Here is a 26646-nt window from a genome sequence, read left to right as displayed (position 1 = left end):
TCAGATAGGTCTGTTAATAATCGAGTTTAAGTCGGTATTTCGGGTCGGGTCTAATTTTGTCAAATTTCGACAGCTCTAAACGTAATACTCATACTATGGAAAGATAAGAAGCTTGTTGACAAAACGATAAAAACATCTAAAAATATTTACAAATAGAAATTAAAGTGAATTCAATAGAACAAGTCAAGTTGTTCCGAAATGATCTTACCAGAATTCCAACAGTGCTAAGCTAGCAGGATTTCCTCTTGGAACATCATTAGATATAATAAGTCCGCAGCATATTATGTAATTATATTTTGGAGAACAAAATTAACAATACAAATTACAACAGCATAATCTTGAGGCACATTAATTAAAATTTAAAAGTGCTGCTTGATTTTATATGTTGGTTGATCTGATCTTTTGTGCCTAAAGCCCAAAAGTAGCTAGTACTAGTAATCTACTTTGCTTGGGTTTGATTACGTGCTTTCTCTTTCTCCTTCAATTTACTCCCTTGGTTGCTGTCATGAAAACCTGATATATAAACCAATCAATAATAATGTCAGTTCATGTATTTTATGGCCTGATTGTATTTTTTTATCTGTTAATATTCAAACTTCATATTATACTGACCAGGATTCTGAGTGATTTTCATCTCAGCATTGCCGGCCTCATCGGCGAATTCGTCGTTGCCACCGTAAATTCCTCCAAACCCTTCGTCATTACTCCTTGTAGAATATCCTTGTCCAAATGACTCCTCCATCGCATTCCTGTTCCAAACCCATACATATATAACAAAATATAAGCCAAAACTCTCACAACATTTTATTAGATCAAATCAACCACAAAATATATTTAATTCAACCCACGTACATATACTACCTCCAGTATATAAGAATACATAGGGATAATGTAATACTTCCTCCGTTTCTTTTTTTGTTAACGTGTTTGATTTAAGCACATATATTAAGGAGAGGAGATGAAGTGAAGAAGCAAGTGGAGTAACTTGTAAATGCAAGGTAAAAGGAAATGTATCAACTAAAAAAACTTAATATGTGTCAACTAAAAAGAAACGGAGTTACGAAGGTAGTACTCTAATACCTGTTATAAGGTAACACGTGCAAACAAGTTCTGCCATATGTGCCGTCGTGCACACATACACCGAAGTGTATTATAAAAATTATATCTCAATCAACAAAATAAGAACAAAATATAAAGAAAATAGATCAAAGAAAGAATACTTACACATCCTTATCCTCTTGATCAGGATTTTTGGTGTTCTTGTCCATGTTGCGAAAATCAGACTTAGGATCTTTACCAATACTAACTTGAACCAATCTCACACTACCAACTCCTTTTCTGCTAGTTACTGATGATAAACCAGAAGATGATGATAATATTAAAGTTTGTGAGCTCAATCGACCTAATTTAATTGCGTGATTCATTCCCTTTCTTTTCTTTTGATCTTTGTTTATACCTTTTTCTATGTTTTAATCGAGTTTAAAAAGTTTCTTATTGAGGGGTAACGAAATTTAATTGCTGGACGCTAGAATGCTCAAGACAATGCCACGTCCTACTACTTTTCAACACGTGGAGTGTAGGCATCTACACGTGGCTTAATCCTGGGCACCGGGCCGTGCCGCCGCGGGCCGTGCCTGGCGGGCCAGGGCTGGTTCGTGCCGTGCCGGTCGTGCCGGCGGGCCCAGGATTTCGTGTCGTGCCGTGCACAGGCCAGCCCACGGCACGGCACGGCCCTCGTGCCTGGCGGGCTCGTGCCGTGCCGACCTGCGGGCTGGTGCAGTTTTCAATTTTTTTTTTTTTTTTTTTTTTTTTTTTTTTATATAACAACATTATAAATTAATAAGTTTATAATGTATATAAGTTATAAAATTATAATTATAAGTTTTATAAGGTTATAACTTATAAGTTATAAGTTATTAAGTTATGAATTTTATAATTATAAGTTGAATATTTATGTTTTATAATTTGTATATTCAATATTTATATTTATATATTTACTTTATACTATTACTTTAAAATTTAATGTTTATGATTTATTAGTAATTGGTATAATTTTATTTTTTTTTTAATATGAATTTACAAATTGTAACAAAACGGGGAAAAAAGGCAAATTGGACTTTGGATGTGAATAATGCGTACTTTATATTATTATTACTTGAGTTGAGAAAATTGTACAATGATAACAATGATAAAAATCATACAATGATGGTATTAAACAAAAATTGAAAAATGATAAAATTGATATTTTTAAAATCGTACAATATACAATAATTGTCTATTCTTCTTCTCCTTCTTCTTGCTCGTCTTCGTCTTCGTCTTCGTCTTCGCCTTCCCCTTCAAGGTCATCGGCTAGTTGCATAGATTGGGAACTAGCCGAACCCGAACCGGAAGCGGAGGTTCCTTCTTCGTTGTCGTTGTGGTCGTAAGAACGGTCTTGTGAGCGATTTTCCGCATCCAACCAATCTTTGAAACACACGCACATTTCTAGTGTTTCTGGTTTTAGACTTGTTCTTCTATCGTCTAAAACCCTTCCGGATGCGCTGAAAGCTCGTTCGGAGGCGACGGAGGAAACTTGGATAGCAAGAATGTCTCGTGTCATTGCCGCCAAAGTTGGATGCTTCGAGCTTTGTTGTTTCCACCATGCAAGGAGGTCGAGGCTGTTTATCTCATCGTCGTCCATGCCTTTGGTGAAGTCGTAACTCAGGTACATCCGCAACTCCGAGACGTCGCTTTGCGTTCTCCTGATTGATGAATCACCTGAAAACCTTGAAATCAAGTTAGTAGCTTGTGAAAATAAATGTTTGGCCTTCTTACTTACGTTTTTGGATGGTTGGGAAGATCCTGAGCGAGGAACGGTGCCATATTTGGCTTCATAGACTCTATATAAAGCAAAAAACTGATCCTTCACATTAGTCTTATAGTTTTCTACATCATCGTCAAGAAACATGCATTGAAAGTAAATGTCAACTAACATAAATGTGTTTTCATACTTTTGCCTAGGATCTAATATGGAAGAAAAAATATAAATCAAAGGAATCTCACTATAATATTTACGCCACTTTTTTTCCATTGCTGGAAGATACTGATCATAATCACTTTGATGGCGATGATCAGCGAAAAGTTGGGCGAGTAAGCATGCATTAGAAAGAAAGTTTTGAGCACAAGGATTGTAAACAGTAGAAAAACAATACGTCATGTTATATAATAACTGTAAAAATTGCATATATCTTTCACAGTTTTTCCAATCATCATCATACAAAGCATTTTGTGGAAATTTTTGGTTGTAAAATAATGTTAACGGGCCCTTGTACTCAATTGCCTTTGTTAACATGTCATAGGTGGAATTCCACCTAGTTGGGCAATCGGTTCTAATTTTTATTACCCTTATCTTTTGTTGTTTTAGAAAACTCTTCCATTCTTGGTATCTCATGTTAGAGCTATTAATAGACATAATAGCATCTCTGATTTTGCTGTAGTATGGGCCAATTGCCCGAACTCCATCCTGTACACATAAGTTAAGTACATGGCAAACACATCTAGTATGAAGAGCTTCACCGTCTAATAGTACATCGGTTAAGTTTTGTTTGATAAGATTAGCTGTGTATGTCATAGAGGTTGCATTATCAAAAGTCATAGACATCATTTTATCTCGAAGGTTGTATTCGTCTATTGCTTGCATTAAATGGTGAGCAATGTTAATGCCGGTGTGTGGGTATTCCAGCATTTTGAAATGTATTATTCTTTTTTGTAACATCCATTGATCATCTACCCAATGGCAAGTCACACATAAATAGTGATATTTATAACCACTATCCCAAGAATCGGCTGTTAAAGATACTCTACAGTTAAGGTTACTCAATTCGGCTTGTAACCGGACTTTGTACTCTAGGAAATTTTTCATTGCGGCGGAACGAACGGTTTTCCTAGAGATTCTTTTATGTTGGGGTTGTAGTGCTTTGTTAATGTAGGTGTTGAATGCGTCACTTTCCGAGAAAAGAAAAGGCTGTTCGGCGTGTACTATCATTTTTCCTAGTTCATCCCTATCCCTCTCATAGTTGTATGTAAAGCCGTATGGATGGAATTGGGAAATTTTGGGCTGGGTTGGATCACTAGCTGGTTTTGCACAAGCTTTCATGTGTCTAGATAAGTGTCCTGTCCCGTTTTTGGTAACTGTCGTGAATACACTATTACATGTTTTACATTTTGCCCATTGTTCACCATCTTTACTTAGGACAAAATAACGCCATACCTCACTCCTTCGGTTTTTCAAAAGTAGCATCTCAGTTTCGGTTAACCATTCATGATGTGTGTGATGGTTAGTAGTGAGACTAGTGGGAGTGGCAGTAGAAGGGGTAGAACCGGAGGGAATTCGGGTACTTTCTTGGCTACCTTGGCTAGAACAATAGTTTTGTTGATCACCGATATAATTAGATGGAAATTGGTGGTGCTGGAAATCCCGACGTATTATATGGCTCATAGCCCGGGGGGAAGTAAATGGGGTCATTGGTTTGACTCGTAATTTGGGGGCTCGTTGTATTTGGTGGTTCCCTAGAACTACTACTACGGATAAGTCGGCCTTTCCCCCTAGACCTAGATGATGGGTTGTTCGATGCCATAATTAACAATTAATTTTTTAATAAAAAGTGGTTAACTATAATAATAATAATTAATAACAACAATTTTAACAATAAAAATATCAATAATATTAATTAATAACAACAACTATAACAATAACAACAAAAATAAATAATAACAACAATTGTAACAATAATAATAATTAATAACAACAATTATAACAACAACAATAACAATTAACAACAATAATAATTAAACAAGATTATTCTAATAATAACAATAAAACAATAATAAATTTAAGATTAGTTTAGATCTTACAACCGTGCTTCAACGCTCCACTAATTATGATTACGAACTTTTTAATTTTTTCCGATATTAGGAAAATAATTAGAGAATTTAAGAGAATAATTAGAGAATTTAAGAAAATAAGGATTATTAGAGATTTAGAGAATATAAGAGATAAGAAGAAGAGATTGTGATTTTGTGATTTGGGAATGAAATGGAGGTGAGTATTTATAGAATTTTTGGGGAGCAAATTGGCAAAAAACTAGCCGTTTTTTTGGCTTATTATGGAGCTAGAATAAACGGTAACATTACCGTTGGCCCGCGGGCCGTGCCTGCGGGCCAGCACGACGGGCCATGCCCGTGCTCGTGCCGGGCCGTGCCTGGGACTTCTCAACCCTGTCCGTGGCACGGGAGTTGAACTTCATGTCGTGCCGTGCTTGAATTCGGGCCGTGCCGGGCGGCACGCGGGCCAACCCGGCCCGTGCCCAGGTTGTCGTGGCTAGATTTTTCCAGTTCCTGCTGAAGTTTCGAGATTTTCAAGGTAAAAGTAGTGGGACCCGCCCACGTAATCTCAAGTATATTTTTTATATTTATTGGATTCTACTCTGAAAGCTTACTTGGGCCTTTTGACTTGGTTAGGCCCAAAATTATCGTGCTTCAGATGTCCAAAATATTTTATCGAAACTTTTGAGTATTAGGCCCATTTTCAAGTAAACTGTACGTATGAAATGAGAGAATAAAGAGTGTACTCCGTTACATAATCTCCTTCACAATTCTACTTCGTATATCACATTACAAAACACTAAGAGTTTGACTAAATGTAATTTTTATCATGAAATATATTGTTTGATAATTCGATAGTAATATTAGTTTTTTTAATATTTAATTATACAAAAGAAAGATTAAATATATCGTTATGTGTGTAAATTTAATTATGTTAATTATTGTAAAACAGTGGGTGTATACACCACAGACCCATAGTTGATATAGTTGATGGGTCTACCAAGCTAATGTGAATGAAACAATAATAAGTGGTAAAGAAAAAAAGTCTAAAGCATGAAGGGATTTTGGCCGGGGAAAGAGGGGAAGTGGGGTGAAGAAGGCCCAAACAACCAGTACCATTATTTAGGGCTGTCTCTTCATTTAGTTATTCCATTCTCTTTCGGGCTTTCCACTCACCCGCAAATCACAAATGCCAAAATATCTTACGAGGTTTTGGACCATCAAAGAGTACTACAACGGACAATGTCATCCGTATTCAGCAACGCCACTAATGCAAATTTTGACAAAGATAAGAGAAGATAATTGTACTTGAGTTTCGAGTAATTCTATCATTCCACCCTGTCAACAACAAATTGTATGATGCACTACCAGTATGCAAGGAATGAAACCCTAGTGAAAATTGAAAGCTCTTGTGTTGTGTATTTGTACTGATTATCCACATCATTATCGCCATTGGGATCACACGTATGTCGTTATATGCCACTTGAGCTAGATATTTATGTTTTGATAAGCAGTTTCAAGCTCTTAGTAAATTTATTGTCTTAGCTTATACTTATACGCGATATTTTACAATATTGTTTATATGATTATCTCTTAATTTGGATTTTCTAACCTATTTCAAAACTCTTATTTCCTTCTACTATGTATATTAATAACCCGTCACTCATATGTTGTCTAGCCTTCACAATTACAAACAAACATCATCGCCCCCATACTGCATACTATAATGTATTGACGTGACTAAACTACCAAGTCCTTTCATGAAATAAGATTAAATCCAAGCCCGGCACTTATCGCTCTCATTTTCCTTGGTGAAATCTCCTAACCAAGATTTTCAATAACGTACTGACATGCAAAAAGCCTCAAAATCATTAGATCGAGACAAACTCTAAATTTAACACTAATCACATAACAAATTACATGATACTATTAGTGATATATATAATGAGACTGATTTTTTTTTCCCTTTTCCCTTTCATATTACAAATATGTGGATATCAAAGAGAGAAAGCATCCATTATACGACTCTAAAGGATAGGATAAGTGGGGCAGAATGGCCAATTTTCCATGATAGACAAAGACTACCACTTAACCCATGATCAAAACTTGTGAGGATTAGCAAACCAGTAAGATTAAATTAGCCCCTTCGAAGTTCAAATCCAATTACGACGAGTTGTGGCTATTTCCATGCCGATTGATGGAGAAATTGCGAAAAAGACGGGCGGCCGGAGAACTTAAAAATTTCATTATCAGAATTGATTGTCATAAGCTTTAGAAGATCATTAATACAAATGCAGCTAAAATTTGTAATGTAATGGGTCACCTTCTGATAACACTATTTATAGGACCTTGACGCTTGAAAGGACAATGACTTTGATTTCTTCATTTAATAACCTTAGGTTGCCATTTTGAGTTATGCTGTCTAGCCCTTAGTATCAAAAGTATATAAGGACCCCCCTTTTTATAATTGTTTCCCTTTTTAATTGGCTCATCCTAGTCTTAGTATATCGATAGTGATCTTCCAACCCCTCTTATGAAAAATCATACACCTTATATCATAGAACCTCTTTCACCTGCTAAAACAAACTACCACCCAACTACTATTTTACAACATACAACTACTTTTAATTTAGATTTCTTCGACGTGTTATGACATCATACGAAACGATGCTAGGTTCTCTAAGCCAGGATTCTAATCTTGGGCGAACACATGACACATGCCGATGAATAATGTACATAAACTTCCTATACTACTAGCCCACGGGATACACCAAAATAGTTGCCCGAGCATATGGGCGACACAAGGCACATGCTAACTCAAAATGCATGTAGACATCATTCTTCATTCCTTCATAAGCATTGTTAGCTTGTTAGGTACACCGAAATATAGAATAGAGTTAGAGCATGTTCCGATTTACTGAAAACAACTGAACTGACTGATTGGGGCTGAATTGAACTGAATAGAGCTTAAATGAATTGTTTATAAGAGAAAGAATTTAGAAACTGAACTAAAATAAAATTAAGCAAAACTAAACAGGTCCTTAGTGAATGTCTTAGATTAACCCTAACATAGACTTACAAATCAACACGATAACCAAAGCATACCTCTTACAATGAAAATACCGATTTGTTACTATCTTCATTTATGTAACCTAAGAGTAGAGGACTGTTTTTAGCTAGACATTCAATTTTGAATGCAAAATGATGAAGCTTGCTATATATCACATCATCATCGAAGATTGGGAAACATGCAATTTAACACCAAGAGGGAAAATAAATACAAGTAAAACATTTGCATAACCCCATTTCATTCTCCCATATTCTTTTTACACTTGTATAATTGGACAATTTCTAGCCTAAAATCAAAGAAAAACCACTAAACAAAATATAAAAATAACCCCATTATCCCAATTACATTCCTATATGGAAACCAAATAAGTAAAAAAGAAACCTAATTTATAATTAAAATTAAGAAAATACTACCAGCTAATTAATTAATTAATGCCAAGAAGAAACAGAGAGAAGAGGGACATCATTCCAAGCAAGAGAAAGAAACCCTGGTGGAGAATCCACCAACTTATAGGATAAACTATAATTATAATTCCATAACAATATCTTAGCTTGGCTATTTGCATAATGGCTAAGTGTTACCGGCTCAAAACCGGCATTCTCCATTAATCCTTTCCATTCTTCTTTGCATTCCATCCTTTCTCTTCTGGTTCCCGGTAACTCCGGCCCAACTGACCCCATTATTCTCCGCCCGAATATCAACCTCTCTACCTGAACCCGGTCAACTGAATCCCTATCCAAATTCGGCTCAAGTGACTCGAATACAGAGGAATAGTATTTGATTGCTGTTTTAAATCGGGTCAAATAACCCACCCGATTTAAACCCACTTCGTATTCACCAAGTGTAACTATCTTCGGGTTCAGTGATTTAGCAAGTTTTAGTGCAGCTTCTACTTCAATTGTTGTTTCATCTAAAAGATTATATAATTGGAGCATAAAGTTAACTGTAAGTACCTCATCCGGGTCAACCCGGAAATTTGACTCGGTCAACTCGTGGATTGGGGTGAGAACTGGTTCGAACTCGAAGTTGAGTTCTAGAACTTTCGCGAACTCTCGAAGACGGTTACCAGTAGCGAAGAGAGCACTCGCCGGAGATTCTCCTAGTGCTGGAGCAGGAATCCCGGAGATCCGAATCTTGTTGGGCTTTCCGGTGGGCCGAGTTGCAAGGGCTTGTAAAAGAGCGGCCCATTGGACTCCTTGTACTATCCCGAAATCAACAATATGGATCTTTTCCGCTCCATCAGTGGCTTCAAGTATAGCTTGATTTGCTGTTAAATGCGCAAATTTAGAGAAAGGGCACGCGTCGTTTAATGCTTTGTATGACAGAGTACACTCCTCAGACGCCGTCGTTTCAACGATTGAGGAAGATAATGGAGGAGATAGACGGCAAGAAAGAGCCTCCGTGAAGTAGAACACAACTCGCTGAATAGGATCGCCGTGTTGCGAGACTGAATCTCTGAGCCTAACCAGTGATTTAACGGCACGTTCAGGGTCGGACTCCGCAACACGAGCACAATCAAGTAAAGCAGTGATTAATGGCGGCCATGAATGCTCTTGTTCTTGTTCTTCTTCGGCAATTAGCGGCGGCAACGGCAACGGCGTCGTTTTGGGTTTGAGGAGGTTCGAGTGGTTGCGATTGTGGGTCCTTTAATGGAGGAGAAGGTGGGACCCAAGGTTGTGTTGTAACGGTCTTATCTGCATCCGAGTAAATAACTCGAGTGAGATCCGACGGTGGAGAAATAGCAACATTGATCCGATTAGGACACGTGGCAAAAGGATCAGCATTAACACCACCGTAAAGACTAAAATCAGCGGCGCCGCTTACGCCTTGCCACGCGTCACAAGCGGATTGGAGGTTAGACCCATCATTATTACCGGCTTCAACGGCACCACCACCAGCGCTCATTAAACTCTCCATCCACTCGTCGGAGTCAAACTCACCAGGCGCCCCATCGCAAAAATCGGCAAATCGAAACGACGTCGTAGAAGTGTGGTCTAACCAAGGCTCGTTGGCGTCAGGCGGTGGTGGGCCGACTTGAAAAGGGTCGTGAAAGGGCGGACCACCGGCGGAGAAGCCCAAAGGAGGTGGTGGGCTGGTGGACATGGGCGGAACAGGGGCGGCCCATGGGTTGAGAAAAAAGGGGTTATTCGGGGCGAGAAATTGAGATTGATGGTGGTGTTGATTATGGTGGGTTTGTTGTTGCTGTTGTTGATGTTCGTGTTGTTGTTGTTGCTGCTGTTGTTTGATGACTTGTTGAGCAATTGCCATGAGATTACCACTATCAGCGCACATGTAAGCCATTAGAGGAGGAGGAAGAAGGGCCTAAAATGTTGAAGGCCGTAAAATGAACAAATTAGCATATGAGAGTGAGAGAGAGAGAGAGAGTGAAGAGGGGTTAGTGGGGGTTTAGGGAGGGGGGAGGAAGAGGAGAGAGAAAGGGGGAGAAAAGAAGGGAGTGGGGTAAGCTTTAAAGAAGGGAAAAGGTGAGGGAGCAGTGAACGAGGCCAAAAACACTGATTAAACAACCCCCAAATCGATGTGTCAGTGGGCCCTACTTCTGTGTTCACCGGTAGTTGTGAATTTGTGATCTACGACTACAATTTTTTTTTTTTTTTTTTTTTTTTTTTTTTTTTTTTTTTTTTTAATCTTAGGCCTTTTATCCCTAAATATTGTTTCAATTTGTTTTGATGACTTCTAGTGGAGAGCTTTGACTATTACGGAGTGTTATGTTTAGTTAATCAGTTTATGAAGTACTCCGTATTTCTTATGAAATAGAAAAATATATACTATGGTCTGCTCTGCGTTCAGCTTACTTTCAGTTCAGTTTCTAATTTCATTCCCTCGTAAACAATTCATTTTAAATCTATTCAGTTTATTTCAGTTCCAATTAGTTCAGTTCAGTTATTTTCAACTCTTTAATCTTTATGATACAATAATTAATTAGTTAATTTATTTGACTATTAATGTTTTTATTTAAATACAAAGTACTATTTTTTAAACTTTGATCATGTAAAATAGAAATGAGCATAACATTTTCAATGGAAGGAAGCATGATACTTTAATCATTTAAGAAATGGTGGGCTAATTTGGTAGTATAAGGACCTGTTCTCTTCAACTTAATTTCAGTTCTTAAGTTCAATAAGTCAAAACATGTCGTAATTTTAGTCGAGGAATATGAGTAAGGTTGATGTGTAAGATTAAATCAAGCAATACCAAAGTCACTAAGCATCAGGATTATGAACACCTACTGGCCATCAAGAATCAATAGAGCAACACATGTTGTCTATCAAAAATATGTCTTTACATTTATAACTCATGCTTAATTGGCTAAATATTTACGATAAATCTTATAATCTCTTTATTACATCATACGGTGAAAAAAAAGACTTTAGTGTATTTAATTTAAATTATTAAACCATAAAGCTTTATAAAATGGCAAAGGTACCTACTATTTAGTCAAAATTCTCCTCAATTCTTGATTTCTTTGTCAATATATAACAAACTCATTTTGATTTTTCACCATGTGCCAAAGTGCCAAACACCCCTATGATGTTTCACCAATGGCAATTCGGCATAGTAGAGCAATGTATGGTAAATTGGTAAGTGGTCATTCAGTCATTCTAGAACGGTAAAAAGTAAAATTGTCAACAAAAAAAAAGGGGCTTGATGCTCATGGTATTAGATAATTTGGTAAAAACTTAAAGGTGGTGGGAGAGTGTTTCTATTTGGACGGCTACGGGGGCATGGTCACTAGCTAAAAGGATGAAAGTGAGTAGGGGTACTAAGTGGGGTACTGGGGTCTATGCCAAGAAAATCTAAACCAAGCGTAATGAATTAACTGAATTTTAACTGTTGAAAAACTAATTTGAGCTAGCTAGTACTCCATATTGAAGTATTGAACTACTTTTGTGAGGGTATTACAATGTTTGCTTTATAAACATCAACAATGGAATTATATATCAACAAGATGTATATGTCAGATAATATGAAACTCCTCGATCAGAGTGATTTCCATTGATCAATATTTATAGGGTTACAATGAGAAACCTAATCATATTAGGTAACATAAGATATGTATAGATATCAAAGATAATCTTATACAGAATATATCCTAAACCTAAGATGAGAATATTCTATGGATATTCTCTATCACACCCCCGCAGTCGGAGCGGGAGAAAATCGGATGCTCAGACTGGATCTGAATCACGCATCGAGCGGTAAGGATAGTATGGTAACCCATGATCAAAAGGGAAGTAGTAGACATATGCCGATGATGACGATGAGAAGCAACAACCACGACCTACGTAGAGTAGAGATAAGCACTGCTAGGCCGGAGGAGAAGGAGAAGAGTCGCACACAGGCTTGGGCTAAGTTGCAGATCCAGAGAAGAAGAAGTTAAGGGATCAAACCATCATCGGGGAGAAGACACTACACTACTACGTGAAATCACAGTTGAAGAAAAACAAATAAAATTGCGCAAGAAAAGATTAAATCCCACCGCTTGAAATTAATCAATTCTCAAAAGAGAAACCAGGTAGCAGGAATTAATACTCCACGAAGATTCCAAGTGCTGCAACAATAAAAGGAGCAAACTTGATAGCAAAAGAGATGTGCAAAAGTTGATCTTATTGTGATATACCACCACCAAAACAAAATCTATGTGATTATGTGTAAAAAAAAACCAATGAGGCAATGTAAGAATCATTGTTGGTCATGGGGAGGTGGAAATAGAGTGCGACACATGGAGTAGGTTGGCAGATGTGGTTACTGCCAGTAGGGGGAGTCGGTAGTGTATGCGATTGCCAACAACGATGGAGGAGGCTTTCGCGATTGCTACTGTTGGTAAGAGGCGCAAGGTTACATAAACATTCTAAAAAAAAACTTTGAGAAAAGAAAAAAAAATCTATATGTGTGTTTGCGGAAGCATAAAAAACTTTGTATATCCCGCCAGTGGGTTTGATTTTCTAACCCACCATTAACTTAACTTCTTCTTCTCTGGATCTGCAACTTAGCCCAAGCCTGTGTGCGACTCTTCTCCTTCTCCTCCAGCCTAGCAGTGCTTATCTCTACTCTACGTAGGTCGTGGTTGTTGCTTCTCATCGTCATCATCGGCACATGTCTACTACTTCCCTTTTGATCATGGGTTACCATACTATCCTTACCGCTCGATGCGTGATTCAGATCCAGTCTGAGCATCCGATTATCTCCCGCTCCGACTGCGGGGGTGTGATAGAGAATATCCATAGAATATTCTCATCTTAGGTTTAGGATATATTTTGTATAAGATTATCTTTGATATCTATACATATCTTATGTTACCTAATATGATTAGGTTTCTCATTGTAACCCTATAAATATTGATCAATGGAAATCACTCTAATCAAGGAGTTTTATATTATCTGACAGTATATTCAGTGTAAGCTATATCGAAATAAAACATCTCTAGTATCGTTCATAAGTAGAATGAGTCATAAATAAAATATTAATTGAATAAAGAATGTAAAAGAGATGAAAGTTTTCCATGTTGTATCGTATACATGATTAGCAAATCAATCAATCTCAACTTCTTTTAAGTGTTATAAACGAACCACATTCAGCTACAAGTCCAATAATATTTATGAACTGAATTTGTTATATACTTATCAACTTATGTTCAATCAAACAATATCAACTTATGTTCAATCAAACAATAACGTAAATCAACCATCACACATCAATTTCATACAGTAATACTTATAAGTGAAATATAACAAAAACTTCTACTCATAGAAGTTACTTAATCAAAATCATCTTTTGGTAATGACCACCCTGAAATAGCAATAAAAAGAAAGCAACAAAAAAGAAATGGGTAAAAAGGAGACAAATTAGAAGTCATAGTCCTTGCATGGTCCTGGTAAGATGTGAAATTTCAGCACAAAAATCAAGCCCACTTTCTCTCTCACCATTGGTTATTTCATTTTCATCCCGTTAGACAAAGCACTAGTGTCAATCTAACTCATCTTACGCACATCGTATGCCTTCATTTTGCTTTCTCATACTGTTTTTGTTGCAATTATACATTATCACTGCATGGGATTACATACATGGCAATTGGCACTGCAACATCCTTATCAATATGCTACTTCTCAATTAATCCATATATGGCATTTAGCATTTCAAGTCGCTCACGTTCAACTTGCAAGATTTTTTGAACAATCGCTTTATTCAAAATTTTAATCTTAACTAAATGTCCAAACTTAATATAAATTAGTAAACTTTACAATATTATAGCACCTGTCTTCTTTAAAAAAACATTTAGAATTTCGAGCTTTATAAGTTGTGCATACAAACAAGAGACTATAGATGTATAAACAAAAAAAAAAAAAAGTATCAAATGGTTGTTTTTATTGCATATTGGACTCAAGGTGTTCAAAATGAGAACAATATTTCTACTTCATATTATAATAAATAAATCAAGTTACTTGCTTATGATTTTTTCCTTTCTTCTTTATTAGGAGTAGATGATGAAAGCTAAAGCAAATACTTCTATATTGCCAACAGAAGAAACTGTATGTAACATATTTTAATAACTAGAGCAATTTTTTGTTTAAAAAAAAAGGAAAAGACGTGGAAAAGTCGTCTAAAGCCGCAATAAATTGTTCAAACAATCAAACTAAGTCACTTTCTGGAACTCATCCTAACCGAAAGAGACACCAAGTTGAGCAACATGCCAACAATTTTATGAAAGATATACAAAAAGAGAGAACGAAAGAGCTCATTTTTATTGTAAACAAATGCAAGGTTGAGGATGTACATTAAGCAGAGAAATTCTCGTCAAAAATTCAAATTGGTTGCTTTCTTGGTGTCGTATGAATGAGTTGTGAGTTGTACACTTGTGCTACAAGTATCTCTAATTGCGAGGAGCTAAGTTTTGTCCTTAATGAGGATGCTTAAGAACATTAAGCTTGTCTCAGGGAGTTTTAGGAGAGTTTATTAAAGTAATGAACGAACTTTGTTTCTTTTAGACTAATAGACTCAATTGTTACTAGCAATTTATTGTTTTCCCATATGACTTCACACTTTATTGTCAAAGTTTAAAATACGACATATAGTCTGTCGTATTGCCTACAAGTTAAAATCATAGGATATAAATTTATATAAAGTGATAGTTTAACATTGACATACGTTTCCAAGTGAACTGAGATACTAAAAAAAAAACCGTAAGTACATCTGTAAATATTACGGAGTGCTCTTTAATTGTTCAAACTTATTTATTTATTTATTTTTTATTTTTTAACTTTCACTTATTATACAGTATCAGTTATTCTACTACTGATGGAATGCAAAGGAAAATCTTTTGAAGTGTAGATAGAAAGTCCCGTTGAAGAAAGTGCAACAGGGAAGTCTTTAGTCTGAAGCTATGTCTCCTAATCTCTTATACAAAGTTGTATAGATTCTCTCACAACCTTTGTTAGTTTAGAATGTATAAAAAGTAATTTTAATGAAAATGTAGTTAACCTGCCCCAATCCCATGAAAAACTACTGGAAAATAAATAGAAAAAAAATAAAAATTAAACACAGTAAATAAAAGTGTAGAATTGTTTTATATAGTGAATATTCAAAAGTTTTGAATATTGGAAGGAGACATAATAATTTAAGTGAAGAAACGAAATATAATATAATATGACCTGCAAATTAATCTAAATCAGTGTGTTAGCTCTCACTTTCTGATGAGATTATTAAATTAAAAATTAATGGTAATTGGTAAATGGTTGGTGCTTGCTTTGCTAGTCAAAAATAAATTTACATTTGATGATTTAAAGATGAGAATACTTTGCATTGGGACACTTCACTTCTACTCCGAGTACTATATCTATGTAAGCATGTAGCAGTCATTTATGGCATTTCTCAATTATTGCATCAAGGGATTGAATCGAGCAGAAGAACGCGAGTTTTCTCACACTGGCACACTGCATTTTTATTTATTTTTTTTTTTTCATATACGGAGATTATATTTTCAATCTGAACTAACATCAACTTGTCACGTACTTAAAATGGGTTAACTCGAATTGAAATTGACCTAATTTGAGATCAATTACAACTTAAATTGAATTGTTATAACTAATAAGTCTGGTGACTAAAATAGACTCTATCTATAAAACAACCTAATATGAATTAATTCAACCTAAACCTTAATCAAAATGATATAATAAACCCTCTTTTGGCTTATGCAAGTGTGCTACATGCACCTAACATTTCCCTTTTCATTTAGCGTAAGAGGGTTTGTGACTTTGTGTAACTTAAGTAAGGTATTTAAAAACGATCATTAACATGCATTGGATTGTTGAATGTTAAAGCTTAAACATTTGGTCAAAGAAAATCAGAGTATATCTATTTTACATTAATCATATTACTAGTAAAATTTTGTATGTAGGAGTACTTCTTTCCTAGGAAAGAATAGACGGTTAAAGACATGTTAAACATATCATTTAAGGATACAACTTGAGAGATGTATGTGTATTTTTTATATTTTCTCATATAAGTTACTCATAATTTAGATCACACTAATTAAAATATTATATTTTCTAAAGCGATACAGGGGAGAGATTACTTCTAATTACTAGAGAAAGACGTTAGCACTTGGTAGTGGATGTCACTGTGCTTTTGACTATATCATTTAAGCAAATGATTGCTGTTTTTTATTTTTATTTTTATTTTTTAATTTTCTGACGATTATTGATGATGGTGGTGAATTAAGTACTTTTTTTTTTAGCAGAAGAACTGAAGAAAAATAGTCGTTTCTCGTTTGTCAGCAAACTTAATAATTAAAGCTCAAGACAAAAGTGATTTTATTTTTAAGTCCGTAGCAAGATCGATGTCACTGACTCATTTTTAAACAGTACTCCGTATGATCATTGTAGTGTTATTTGCCCATAAACTTGTCCAAGTTAATACTATGAGTCTACAAGTACATAACTACTTGAAATAATAAATCAAAACTACAATTATCAAAAAAAAAAAAAAAAAAAAAGAAAGAAAAAAGAATACAATATGTATTCCTTATTATTTTATATATGTACGCCGTAGTAAATTATAAAATCAAATTTTTTAGTAGACAAAAATGAACTGTATTAAGATGAGGAAAACAAAGCCTAAATCATTGCTAATAGCCTAATATAGTCCATGTTACTTTGACACCCTTTATCTGGAAATACCCAAGGCTATCGGTCTATCCCTTCGAAATTCTTCACTACTCAACCTGGCCTGGTTTATTTTATTGGTTTGATACGGAGTATATGTTTTATCTTCATAATTTATATACTATCGTATTGATTCAGTTCTTCGTGAATTTGTTGCCAATTCGATGAATTTTGCGAGGTTCTTTGACAACATTGTAATTTACAATGTTATGTTTTGCAGTTATCATCTTCACTAAGATACAATAAATACCTCAACTCCCCCTATGATTTCATCCACTAGATTTGCGCAAACTTGACTATCACAGAGCTAGTGTTGGAAAGCACTAGATCAGCTGATACCATTTTTAAATTAATCACTTAAGATATATGAATAGATGATAAAAAATCACAGCAACAATACCAAGGCACCTCATTCTAATTGTTACGTACATGCTCTTCCTATAATAAACAAAAAAAAAAAAAAAAAAAAAAAAAAAAAACAAAGTACAAAACTAGAAATGCATCACTAAATGAGCAAATATTGAACAGTGTTCTAAACTCCTAATGGATTTAAAAATTGCAATTATACTAGTAATGAAATGACTAGTAGAAAAACCAAAAAAACTATAAATTTCAATGAAATCTCACTTTTCTTTTCTTTTCATTTTTTGGCAGATGGGATCATGGGATTATGGGAAATCTCACATATCAGTAGGAATAAGTGTAAGCGTAATGATAGCAACCGAAACTAAATTAAAATTCATCCACAGATTCATGCTTAAAATCAAATAAAAAGAAATCAAAGCAAATTAAATAATGGATTGGTGACTAAATTACAATGTTGAATAAGTTTATTACCCAAATACCCAGTATCAATAAAATCATAAGGTAAAAGTTCTTCAGAAATCGAACATAGAATTACGCTCATATATCGTAAATCAATCAATTTATATGTAGGGTTTATAAAAGAGTAAAACTTCCATGCTAGTACAAGTATTTAAATATATATACAATCTATAGTAGAAATTTAAAATTGTACCTTGTTGATACTAATATTCCAACCCTTGGAATCTACATTTATTGCAGCTGTTTTGCTCATATAATAACACAATTACACTTACAGAGCAGTGATGAAGATCAATATTTTTGTTGCCATCATGTTTTTATATTGAAGGAAATGAAGCTTTTGGAAGCTTCAACAACGGCGAAATGAGAAAGCTCCGTGTCTCTCCTTTTTTTTTATTCCGATTGTTATCATCAGCTTCATCTGAGTTTGGTTTATTTAATTTTTAAATGTAAACAGGTTTGTGGGCAAGGGTTTATTATTTTGAGCTGGGTTAAACAAGCGAGGTAGACTGAACCAGGAACAAAAACACATGAAATTACAAAATTGCCACTGGGTGTACACCTTCCTAGATTTACCTGGGTACAATCCGTACAAATAAGAATTTTCTGTGGGCTGAATCAATATACACGAGCCTTAGGAGGGAAAGACTCCACCTCGTTGTCCAATGTGTTCATGTGGACTGGCCGATAATCTAGTCTAACCTTCTCATTCTCCCAATATCTGCATTATCAAAAAAAATATGCAAGAACATACAGAATCATATACTATTCATAATCTAAACCAGAGAGAAGCAGCAACCAAAAAAAAAAAAAAAAAGCAAGACAGAAACACTATATATACATGATGCTACTAATGGTTTTGGTTGTGACACCGCAGAGAGAAGGACGAGAATACTCAAGACAATATATTAGTATAATTTAACAAGCTGCATGCAAAGATAATGATCCTGATGGTGGTGGATGGACAAAGTTATTTCAGTAAGACGGTGAAATGGGAGTACATTCTGTCCACTATATTTCAGTAAACTGAGTGTTATTAACATTCATTAGCATTCTTGTCATTAGAACAAGAGCATAAAGTGTATATCACATACCCTAGAGTGTGTTTCATCCAGTTTTGATCATCCCTTGTCTGCAAAACAAAGTGAGCAAGAATGTCAGAAAACAAGTGCACTCCAAAAATTTCATGGAAAGAATAAACTATATTGCAGCTGAACAAACCGTAAAATCTTCACGAGCATGAGCTCCCCTGCTCTCTTTCCTAGCCTCAGCAGAGTGCATAGTGATGCACGCATTAATCAATAAATTTTCCAACTCTATGGTTTCGATCAAATCAGAGTTCCTGAGAAGCAATGTAAAAAAGATGCAATTAAATATATTGTTATAAAATGAAAATTTAATGAATAACCATAACCTAAATAAATAAATAATAAAAAGATCAGATATCAGCCATACCATATCAAACTGCGGTCTTTGACTTGAACATCATGAAAACTACTCCATGTTTTATCTATCAATTGACAACCTGCAAATAATAGATACAAGAACAGAAAGTTACACATTAGAATTGTAAGTTGCCATGGAGATCATCTGTTCTTGTGGAGTAAAAATAAGGCACATGATTTACGAAACCATGCCCATATGGAGGAGGACATACTATGTTTGACTTGGTTGTTAAGAGAAGACACAGCACAAGAATAATTAAGTAAAAATCTTAAACATACAACCTTTTTTCCTTTTAGTTCATTTCGTCTACCCATGGGCAGGGATTAATAAAAAGGCTTTAAAGCCTTAAAAAGGTACATGGCTTATACCCACAGTAAAATTACTAAGACCTCCTGAGGATAGATCCTATAAGACAAGAAATTAGTGATCCTACATGCCAAAAATAATCAGTGATCCTATACGCAAATTAGATATGACAATAGAAATTAGTGATCTTATATATCAACAGAAACTAGTGATCCTATTGTATCAACAAAAACTAGCGGATCCATATTTCTACAGAAACTAGTGATCCTATTGCCAAAATACTAGCAACTAATTTCCATCTCAGCTTTTAAAATAAAACCTTCAAGGACATATAAGGTTTTGACAAATCTAATAAATCAAAAAGATCAAGAAGCAAGTAAGCAACTACAACTACTCGTGTCAATATTTAGGCCATCTCCTCCCAATTGATACAAACGAAATAGGCAAGAAGTGAGAATCACCTAATACATAAATTATACGCTTATTATACCTTCTTCCAATGTACTCTGTGTGCGGAAGACAGCAGCATTATTCTGCATAACTCGTTGCATATTTAAGCGGATTTGGGAAGTTGGAAGAGAACCGTTTGAATTTCTTAATTTGTCTAACCATTCAATAGTCTTCTCCCCAGCATCCTTAGGCAAAGGTTTCTGGTTCTCCCCTGCAGGATACCAAATTTAAGTATCTTGATGGTACTAGATAGTCTAGCATTCATAATACAGGCAGTAGGAAGCAGAACTTTCTTCTGAAGTCCAATTACCTGGTTTATTGATCTCTGCAACTCGGTTGGCACAAGCTCGACCAAAAACAACTATGTCAAGAAGAGAATTTGCACCAAGACGGTTAGCACCATGGACTGATGCACAAGCAGCCTCCCCAGCAGCCAATAATCCAGGAACCACTGCATCTGGGTCATTACCTTTTATGGTGACAACCTGAGCAGAAAACCATAATTAGACTCTTAAAAACTTAATAAATTTAACTATTTTAACATCAAGTTCTTAATTCTATTACCTCTCCGTAGTAGTTTGTGGGGATCCCACCCATGTTATAATGAACAGTTGGCAACACTGGGATGGGTTCCTTAGTAACATCAACCCCAGCAAAGATAGCTGCTGTCTCAGAGATACCAGGAAGTCTTTCCTTGAGTACTTCTGGAGGCAAGTGATTTAAGTGGAGGTAGATATGATCCTTCAATGGTCCTGTTAATGGCAGATTTAGCATAATTTCAGACTATGGCATGAGTGAGATGACAGGTTGGGTTGACCAAATATGGAACAGAGAACAAAATAATAACCAAACAATAATCAGCAACTTATCATCAAAGTAAACAGGAAGGGGGGGGGGGCACCAAAAGTCATTTGTAAGACTTCTAACACCACAAAGAGGTCAAAAGTGAACACAACTGCTATTGACAGGCAGATAGATCGCACACCAAAAAATCTACAAACACCACCTGTGGATACTGTTAAGGAAATCTGGGGAAAAATACAAGGGCTGTATTACACAATAATGAAACCTAGATGGATCAACATCTTCAGGAAATTCTTCATTCCCTCCACAATTCCATATCTAGGTGCAGAGATAAGAGTAAGTATATTAAGCATATACAATAGAAGAACAGATGCATCTCACCTACACCACGGCCTTCTCGAATTTCCATCGTCATAGATCTAGACACAACATCCCTGGATGCAAGATCTTTAGCTGTTGGAGCATATCGTTCCATGAACCGCTCACCCTCACTGTTTCTCAGAATACCTCCTTCACCACGGGACCCTGGTAGCAAAGAAGAACATTATATCACAGCTAATTAGCCATAATTTTCCATCTATTCTTTTTATCTGGATGCTAGGTGAGAAGGAAAGCTCTCTTCTACAGCAAAATTGCAGAAATAAGCAGATGCAGATGGCAAATGTTAAGAAAATTGTAGATTCAGAATTAAACTACAGATGATTAAGCAACGTCCATTTAGAATGAGTGGACAGTAGAACAACACCATATATTTAGTATGAGAAGAATCAACCTTCAGTGATAAGACATCCAGCACCATAGATACCAGTTGGGTGGAACTGCACGAATTCAAGATCCTGCAAAACAATACAATGTTAGCATAGCAGAACATCAAAGGTGTATCAATCATGTTAGAGTAGCCTGCCAATGAGTAAGCATCAAGAAATAAGAATAAAGCAATGGCAAGGATTTTAACCTCCAATGGAAGGCCAGCTCGTGCCACCATTGCATTTCCATCTCCGGTACATGTATGTGCAGAAGTTGCAGAGAAATATGCTCGTCCATATCCCTAAAAAAAGGAAAAAGAGAAGTGAAATTTTGAAAAAATTATGAACATGGTGTTATGCAAAACAAGGAATGTTTTTATAAATTAATAAATTAAGTTACCCCAGTAGCCAAAATTGTTGATTTAGAACGGAATCTATGCAATGTCCCATCTTCCATATTCAAAGCAATTACACCTTGGCAAGAACCTAAGCATAATATCAATAATCAGAAAGATTCACCAGGAAAAAGGAAAAGCAAGCCTACCAAATGTCATGCCCACAAGATCTATATAACAAAATGGAGATGATGAATCGTTTAATTTGCTTAATCTAGGATTGCAAAGCGACAGCACAAATTAAACTTGACAACAAGCAAGAGGATATTTCAATAAATTTCAAGATCTTATTCACTTGGCTGCAAACTCATAGTCTCAACAAGAGCACTCTCATCTATTCAAGAGCTTATCATCCAGAAGGATAATTCTTGCAGGAAAGTAGGTTATATTTTAACAGGTATCAATTCCCTTGAGCCATACTCAATATTGAAATTAAAATCAGTATAAATATTATGATTTTGAATGATATTATCTTGCCTTCATCATCCATTATAAGGTCCAATGCAAAGTATTCCACAAAAAATTGTGTATTATGCTTCATAGCTTGTCCATAAAGAGTGTGTAACAAAGCATGGCCGGTACGATCAGCAGCACATGCACATCGATATGCTTGCCCCCCTGTAGTAAGATGACAGGCAACGCAGAAAGTATCAGAGATCAAATTCAGCAATTCATAATAGAACGTGAACTTTTTTTATCCACAGACCTTTTCCAAAGTTCAAGCTTTGACCACCAAATGCACGTTGATATATTTTCCCATCTTCTGTACGAGAAAATGGCAAGCCATAATTCTCAAGCTCAATCACAGCTTTTGGTGCCTCTCTGCACATATACTGTATGGCATCCTGGTCACCTGCAAACAGAGATTCCGCCTCATACAACAATCCAAGAGTTTCTGCCGAGGAAACAACAGATTTTCCGAAGTAGAAAATGCAGAGTCTGTTTAACTATAAAACAGTAAAGGAGCAATTGTACTGTAATAATAATGAAAAAAAATGAGTTGAATTGCACGCACCTAACCAGTCACTTCCTTTCACCGTATCGTACATATGCCATCTCCAATCATCTTCACTCATATTACCCAAAGCAGCATTAATTCCACCCTACACCAAACCCACACTTCATTACTTCAACTCACAATACATTCAACAAGTAAAACACAAAATTCTATAGCTACAATTAACTTATAATATCATCAATGACATGCCGAACACATTATAAAGCAAGAGACAATTCAGAATCAATCAATATTCTACAGCTACAGCTACAGCTACATGTACTGAACTTGACTCGATCATTAACGAAATCATAAAAAAAATCCTGCAGCTATTTGTGTTGTATCACATTGCGTATACACCGATACACGAAGAACGCAAAATCATAGTATATACACCTCAAAAAACAATAAAATCATAGTATATACACCTCAAAAATCACAATAAATTCTTCGGAAATAACACTATAAAAACTCTTGCATTATATAGCAAAACAACACATCAAAATAACATCACCACAGAATAAAAATGGTTTATCTAATCGAATTTCGGCAAGTTATTCTAATTCAATCAGGTCCAATTACAATGAATAATTACAATCGAAGTTAACAAAACGAAGAAATAAATAAATAAAATAATGAATAAACCTGAGCAGCGACGGTGTGAGAACGAGTAGGAAAAAGCTTAGTGATACAAGCGGTATTGAATCCGTGTTCGGATAATCCGATGGCGGCTCTTAATCCGGCGCCACCAGCTCCGACGACCACCGCATCGTAGGTGTGGTCCACCACCGTGTAACTGGAACCGCCAACAGCACTCTGCAACAATTTCATCAATTAATCATAAAAAAAAAATTGATTGAATTTTGAAGATCGCAAAATTGAAAATGAAATTAATAAGAAAATTAACAATAATCTGAAACCTAGAAATGCAGAGAAAAACTTACAGATTGAGAGGAGAAGAATCTTGGAAAGAGAGAATGAGAGAAGATTGGAGATGATTTCGAGGTGTTGTTCCATGAATGAGATCGAAGACCTCGCGAAACGCACCGCCACATCTTTAATATTGTTGTTGTTTAAATTGATGTTAGAAGTGAAATGAGGAATTCGCGTTATTTAAATGTATTGTGGGTTCTGCAAGAGGAGGGAAAGAGGGAGGGAAAGAGAGGAGGCCAAATTGCAAAAAATAGTAGTGTAGTCGTAGTTTCACAGGTTTAATGGTATGTTTAATTTGATGATGGTGGTGAATTCATGACGTGTATAACTTAATGGAAATGTTTGTTTATAGGCTTGTAGCCATTGATTGGTACTACATTTACCATTTTGCCCATAGCCAACTTTTTTATTTTTTCCTTTTTTTTTTTTTTTTTTTTGGTGAAGAGGAAAACTAAAAATTAAACATAGTAGATCTATTAATGAAATAAATTTTTGTACCAAACTTGTTAGGACTTAGAAGTAATTGGTTTGAGATTATCTTGTAATTTGAGGTCATAAGGTTGAATCCTCTTAAGGGTCTGTTCTCTTACGTTGAAATTCAGTTCAGTTCAGTTCAGTTCAGCTCAACTCAATTTAGTTCAGTTCAGCTCCTAATTTCCTTCTCTTATAAAATATTCATTTCATCTCAGTTCAGTCAATGAGAACAAGCCCTAACATAGAGAGCATTTTCATATTTCTAGCATTATTGTCATTGGTCTTGTTTGGCAAATGGTTGTTGGCAGTTTGCTGTTGGCTGGTTCACTTGGCTTGTTTGACCAGCTGAAATGTTTGGCTGTTTATAATGGCTTTTGAAATTGACTGTTTAAACTGGCTGTTTATAAAAGTGTTTGGTAAATTAATTGTTGGTTGATGGATGTTTATTAGATAATTTGTGGGCCAACAAGTCAAAAGCCAACAAAAAAGCTACTCAAAGCAACTTTTTTATTTTGGCTTAAAAGCCAGCTTTTTCGCTGGCTAAAAAGCCAATTACCAAACACATTTTTTGGTTGTTTGACTATCTAAAAAAGCCAAAAGCTAATCAAAAAGCCATTAAAAAACCAATTACCAAACATGGTCATTGTCTTTAGAATATACACTTTGGATTATATATACTATCTCCGTTAATTGTGAGAAATAAAATATTCCAAAGTTGCACATAACATTTAACGGAGGTAGTACGTGCAATATATATATATATATATATATATATATATATATATATATATATATATATATATATTTTTTTTCAAAATGGTTAAGACTGAAGAGTGTGTTATGTAACGTTAGAAAACTTTTAAGAGAGGGAATGCTATTATAATCACAAAGTAACATATGTTGTGCACCAAAAACAAAGTAACATATGCTTCATGACTTTTATGTAAAAAATCAAGTGACTAGTTAGTAAATAACAACAAAGGTTTTATCGTTCAATAGAGCAACAACACAACAATGTAAACAAAATTTATATCATAGTGTTAAATTACAGCATTGATTACATGTCTAGGAATACATAATGACTAATGAGTCCAAATATTACTCATACTAGTAATTCAATTCTACTCCGTATATTATATCAAAAAAACGAGAAGGGCAAATTAAGAATTTCAAATAGTTAGTTATCCAAAATAATGAAAGATTTGCTGTAATGGATTAGGTATAATCAGAAAATGGCACCGCCTCAGAGAAGAAAATAAATGGTGCGAATAAGAGCAGCAGATCAAAGGTTCAAAGTTGAAAAAGGGAGTTGCTGTCCAAATAATGGCCACGACATAGTCAGATGCATATTCAAAATGAACGTGTCGTCTCTCATAACCAGTGACAACAATTCGCATCCCATGAGTAAAGCAAACGAATCCCCCTAAATAAAATGGAGTAAAGTTTTCTGTTTTTGCATCTTATTATTTCCAGATTGTTCTTGTTTTTCTTTTGCTTTCGGCAGTCAAACTATAAAATTTAGTGGCACAAACTATAACTCTACAAGTGCCTAAAAAAGGGCCCATAAACTGGGTTTAAACTTTGGGCCTTTACTTTGAGAAATTTGGGCTTATGCCTCTTAAAATAGGTGAGGTTTATCAGAGCTTTCTACCCAATAACATGGTGGGCTAAGCCCATATTGGGAGTTAAAATTCATCTATAGTTCTAATTTGAATTGGAAAGTTGATTGAAGTTAGTGACCCACTACAAGGTTTTGGGTTAATGCCTAATGGTAAGAATTAAGGTAAAGATATTGTATTAGAGTTTCTTAGGTATCGTTATCTATTTTAAGTTTATTCTTCGTTATATTTATACTTTGTAGTATATAGAGGATGCCGATTAAGTGAATTAACACAGCTAGTTCGAGTTTTAGGGGGGTGATACTTGAAACCCGGGATCAAATTCTATCTACATAATTACATGTTTGTTTTTTATGATAGTACGTTAATTTTGTAATAAAGGGTAAAATTTATTGAATGCACACTTGACAGTTTACTACATAGTTATACTTCTCTAGCATAAAAAAAGGGTGTATATAGACATAGTTATATATCTCATTGCAAAAATCTTGATTTCTCAAATTTAAGTGAGTTAAGTCCCGTTCAACATCAAATTAAAG

At 35.2% G+C, this 26646-nt stretch overlaps 3 protein-coding genes across 4 annotated transcripts; all 3 read right to left on the bottom strand.

The window, feature by feature from the left end:
- Positions 1–242: 242 nt before the first annotated feature.
- On the bottom strand, positions 243–1487 carry LOC110681723. 2 transcript variants are annotated; one of them, XM_021857850.1, is made up of 4 exons: positions 1225–1487; positions 1081–1110; positions 613–749; positions 243–513 (listed from the first exon to the last, which is right to left on the bottom strand). In XM_021857850.1, the coding sequence occupies exons 1-4, from the start codon at positions 1422–1424 to the stop codon at positions 440–442; spliced, it is 441 nt and encodes a 146-aa protein (XP_021713542.1). In that variant the 5' UTR covers positions 1425–1487; the 3' UTR covers positions 243–439. The 2 variants fall into 2 exon arrangements, with proteins under 2 accessions (XP_021713542.1, XP_021713543.1); XM_021857851.1 differs by lacking the exon at positions 1081–1110.
- A 6645-nt stretch (positions 1488–8132) lies between these two features.
- Positions 8133–10758, bottom strand: LOC110682480 (scarecrow-like protein 4). The gene is given in 2 exon segments (XM_021858817.1): positions 8133–9505; positions 9507–10758. Coding segments are annotated over 2 exon segments (1872 nt in total). The 5' UTR covers positions 10235–10758; the 3' UTR covers positions 8133–8361.
- Positions 10759–18020: 7262 nt separating this feature from the next.
- Positions 18021–24627, bottom strand: LOC110682479 (succinate dehydrogenase [ubiquinone] flavoprotein subunit, mitochondrial-like). Its single transcript, XM_021858816.1, has 16 exons — positions 24026–24627; positions 23727–23897; positions 23100–23187; positions 22791–22937; positions 22562–22702; positions 22090–22175; positions 21899–21991; positions 21716–21779; positions 21325–21468; positions 20704–20891; positions 20450–20624; positions 20180–20350; positions 19393–19462; positions 19159–19279; positions 19032–19069; positions 18021–18658 (listed from the first exon to the last, which is right to left on the bottom strand). Exons 1-16 carry the CDS (start codon positions 24134–24136, stop codon positions 18556–18558), a joined length of 1911 nt encoding a protein of 636 aa, XP_021714508.1. The 5' UTR covers positions 24137–24627; the 3' UTR covers positions 18021–18555.
- Positions 24628–26646: the final 2019 nt, after the last annotated feature.

Source organism: Chenopodium quinoa, unplaced genomic scaffold, assembly GCF_001683475.1.
Source record: "Chenopodium quinoa cultivar QQ74 unplaced genomic scaffold, ASM168347v1, whole genome shotgun sequence".
Lineage (NCBI taxonomy): Eukaryota > Viridiplantae > Streptophyta > Magnoliopsida > Caryophyllales > Amaranthaceae > Chenopodium > Chenopodium quinoa.
This window is presented reverse-complemented; position numbering and strand designations above follow the sequence as displayed.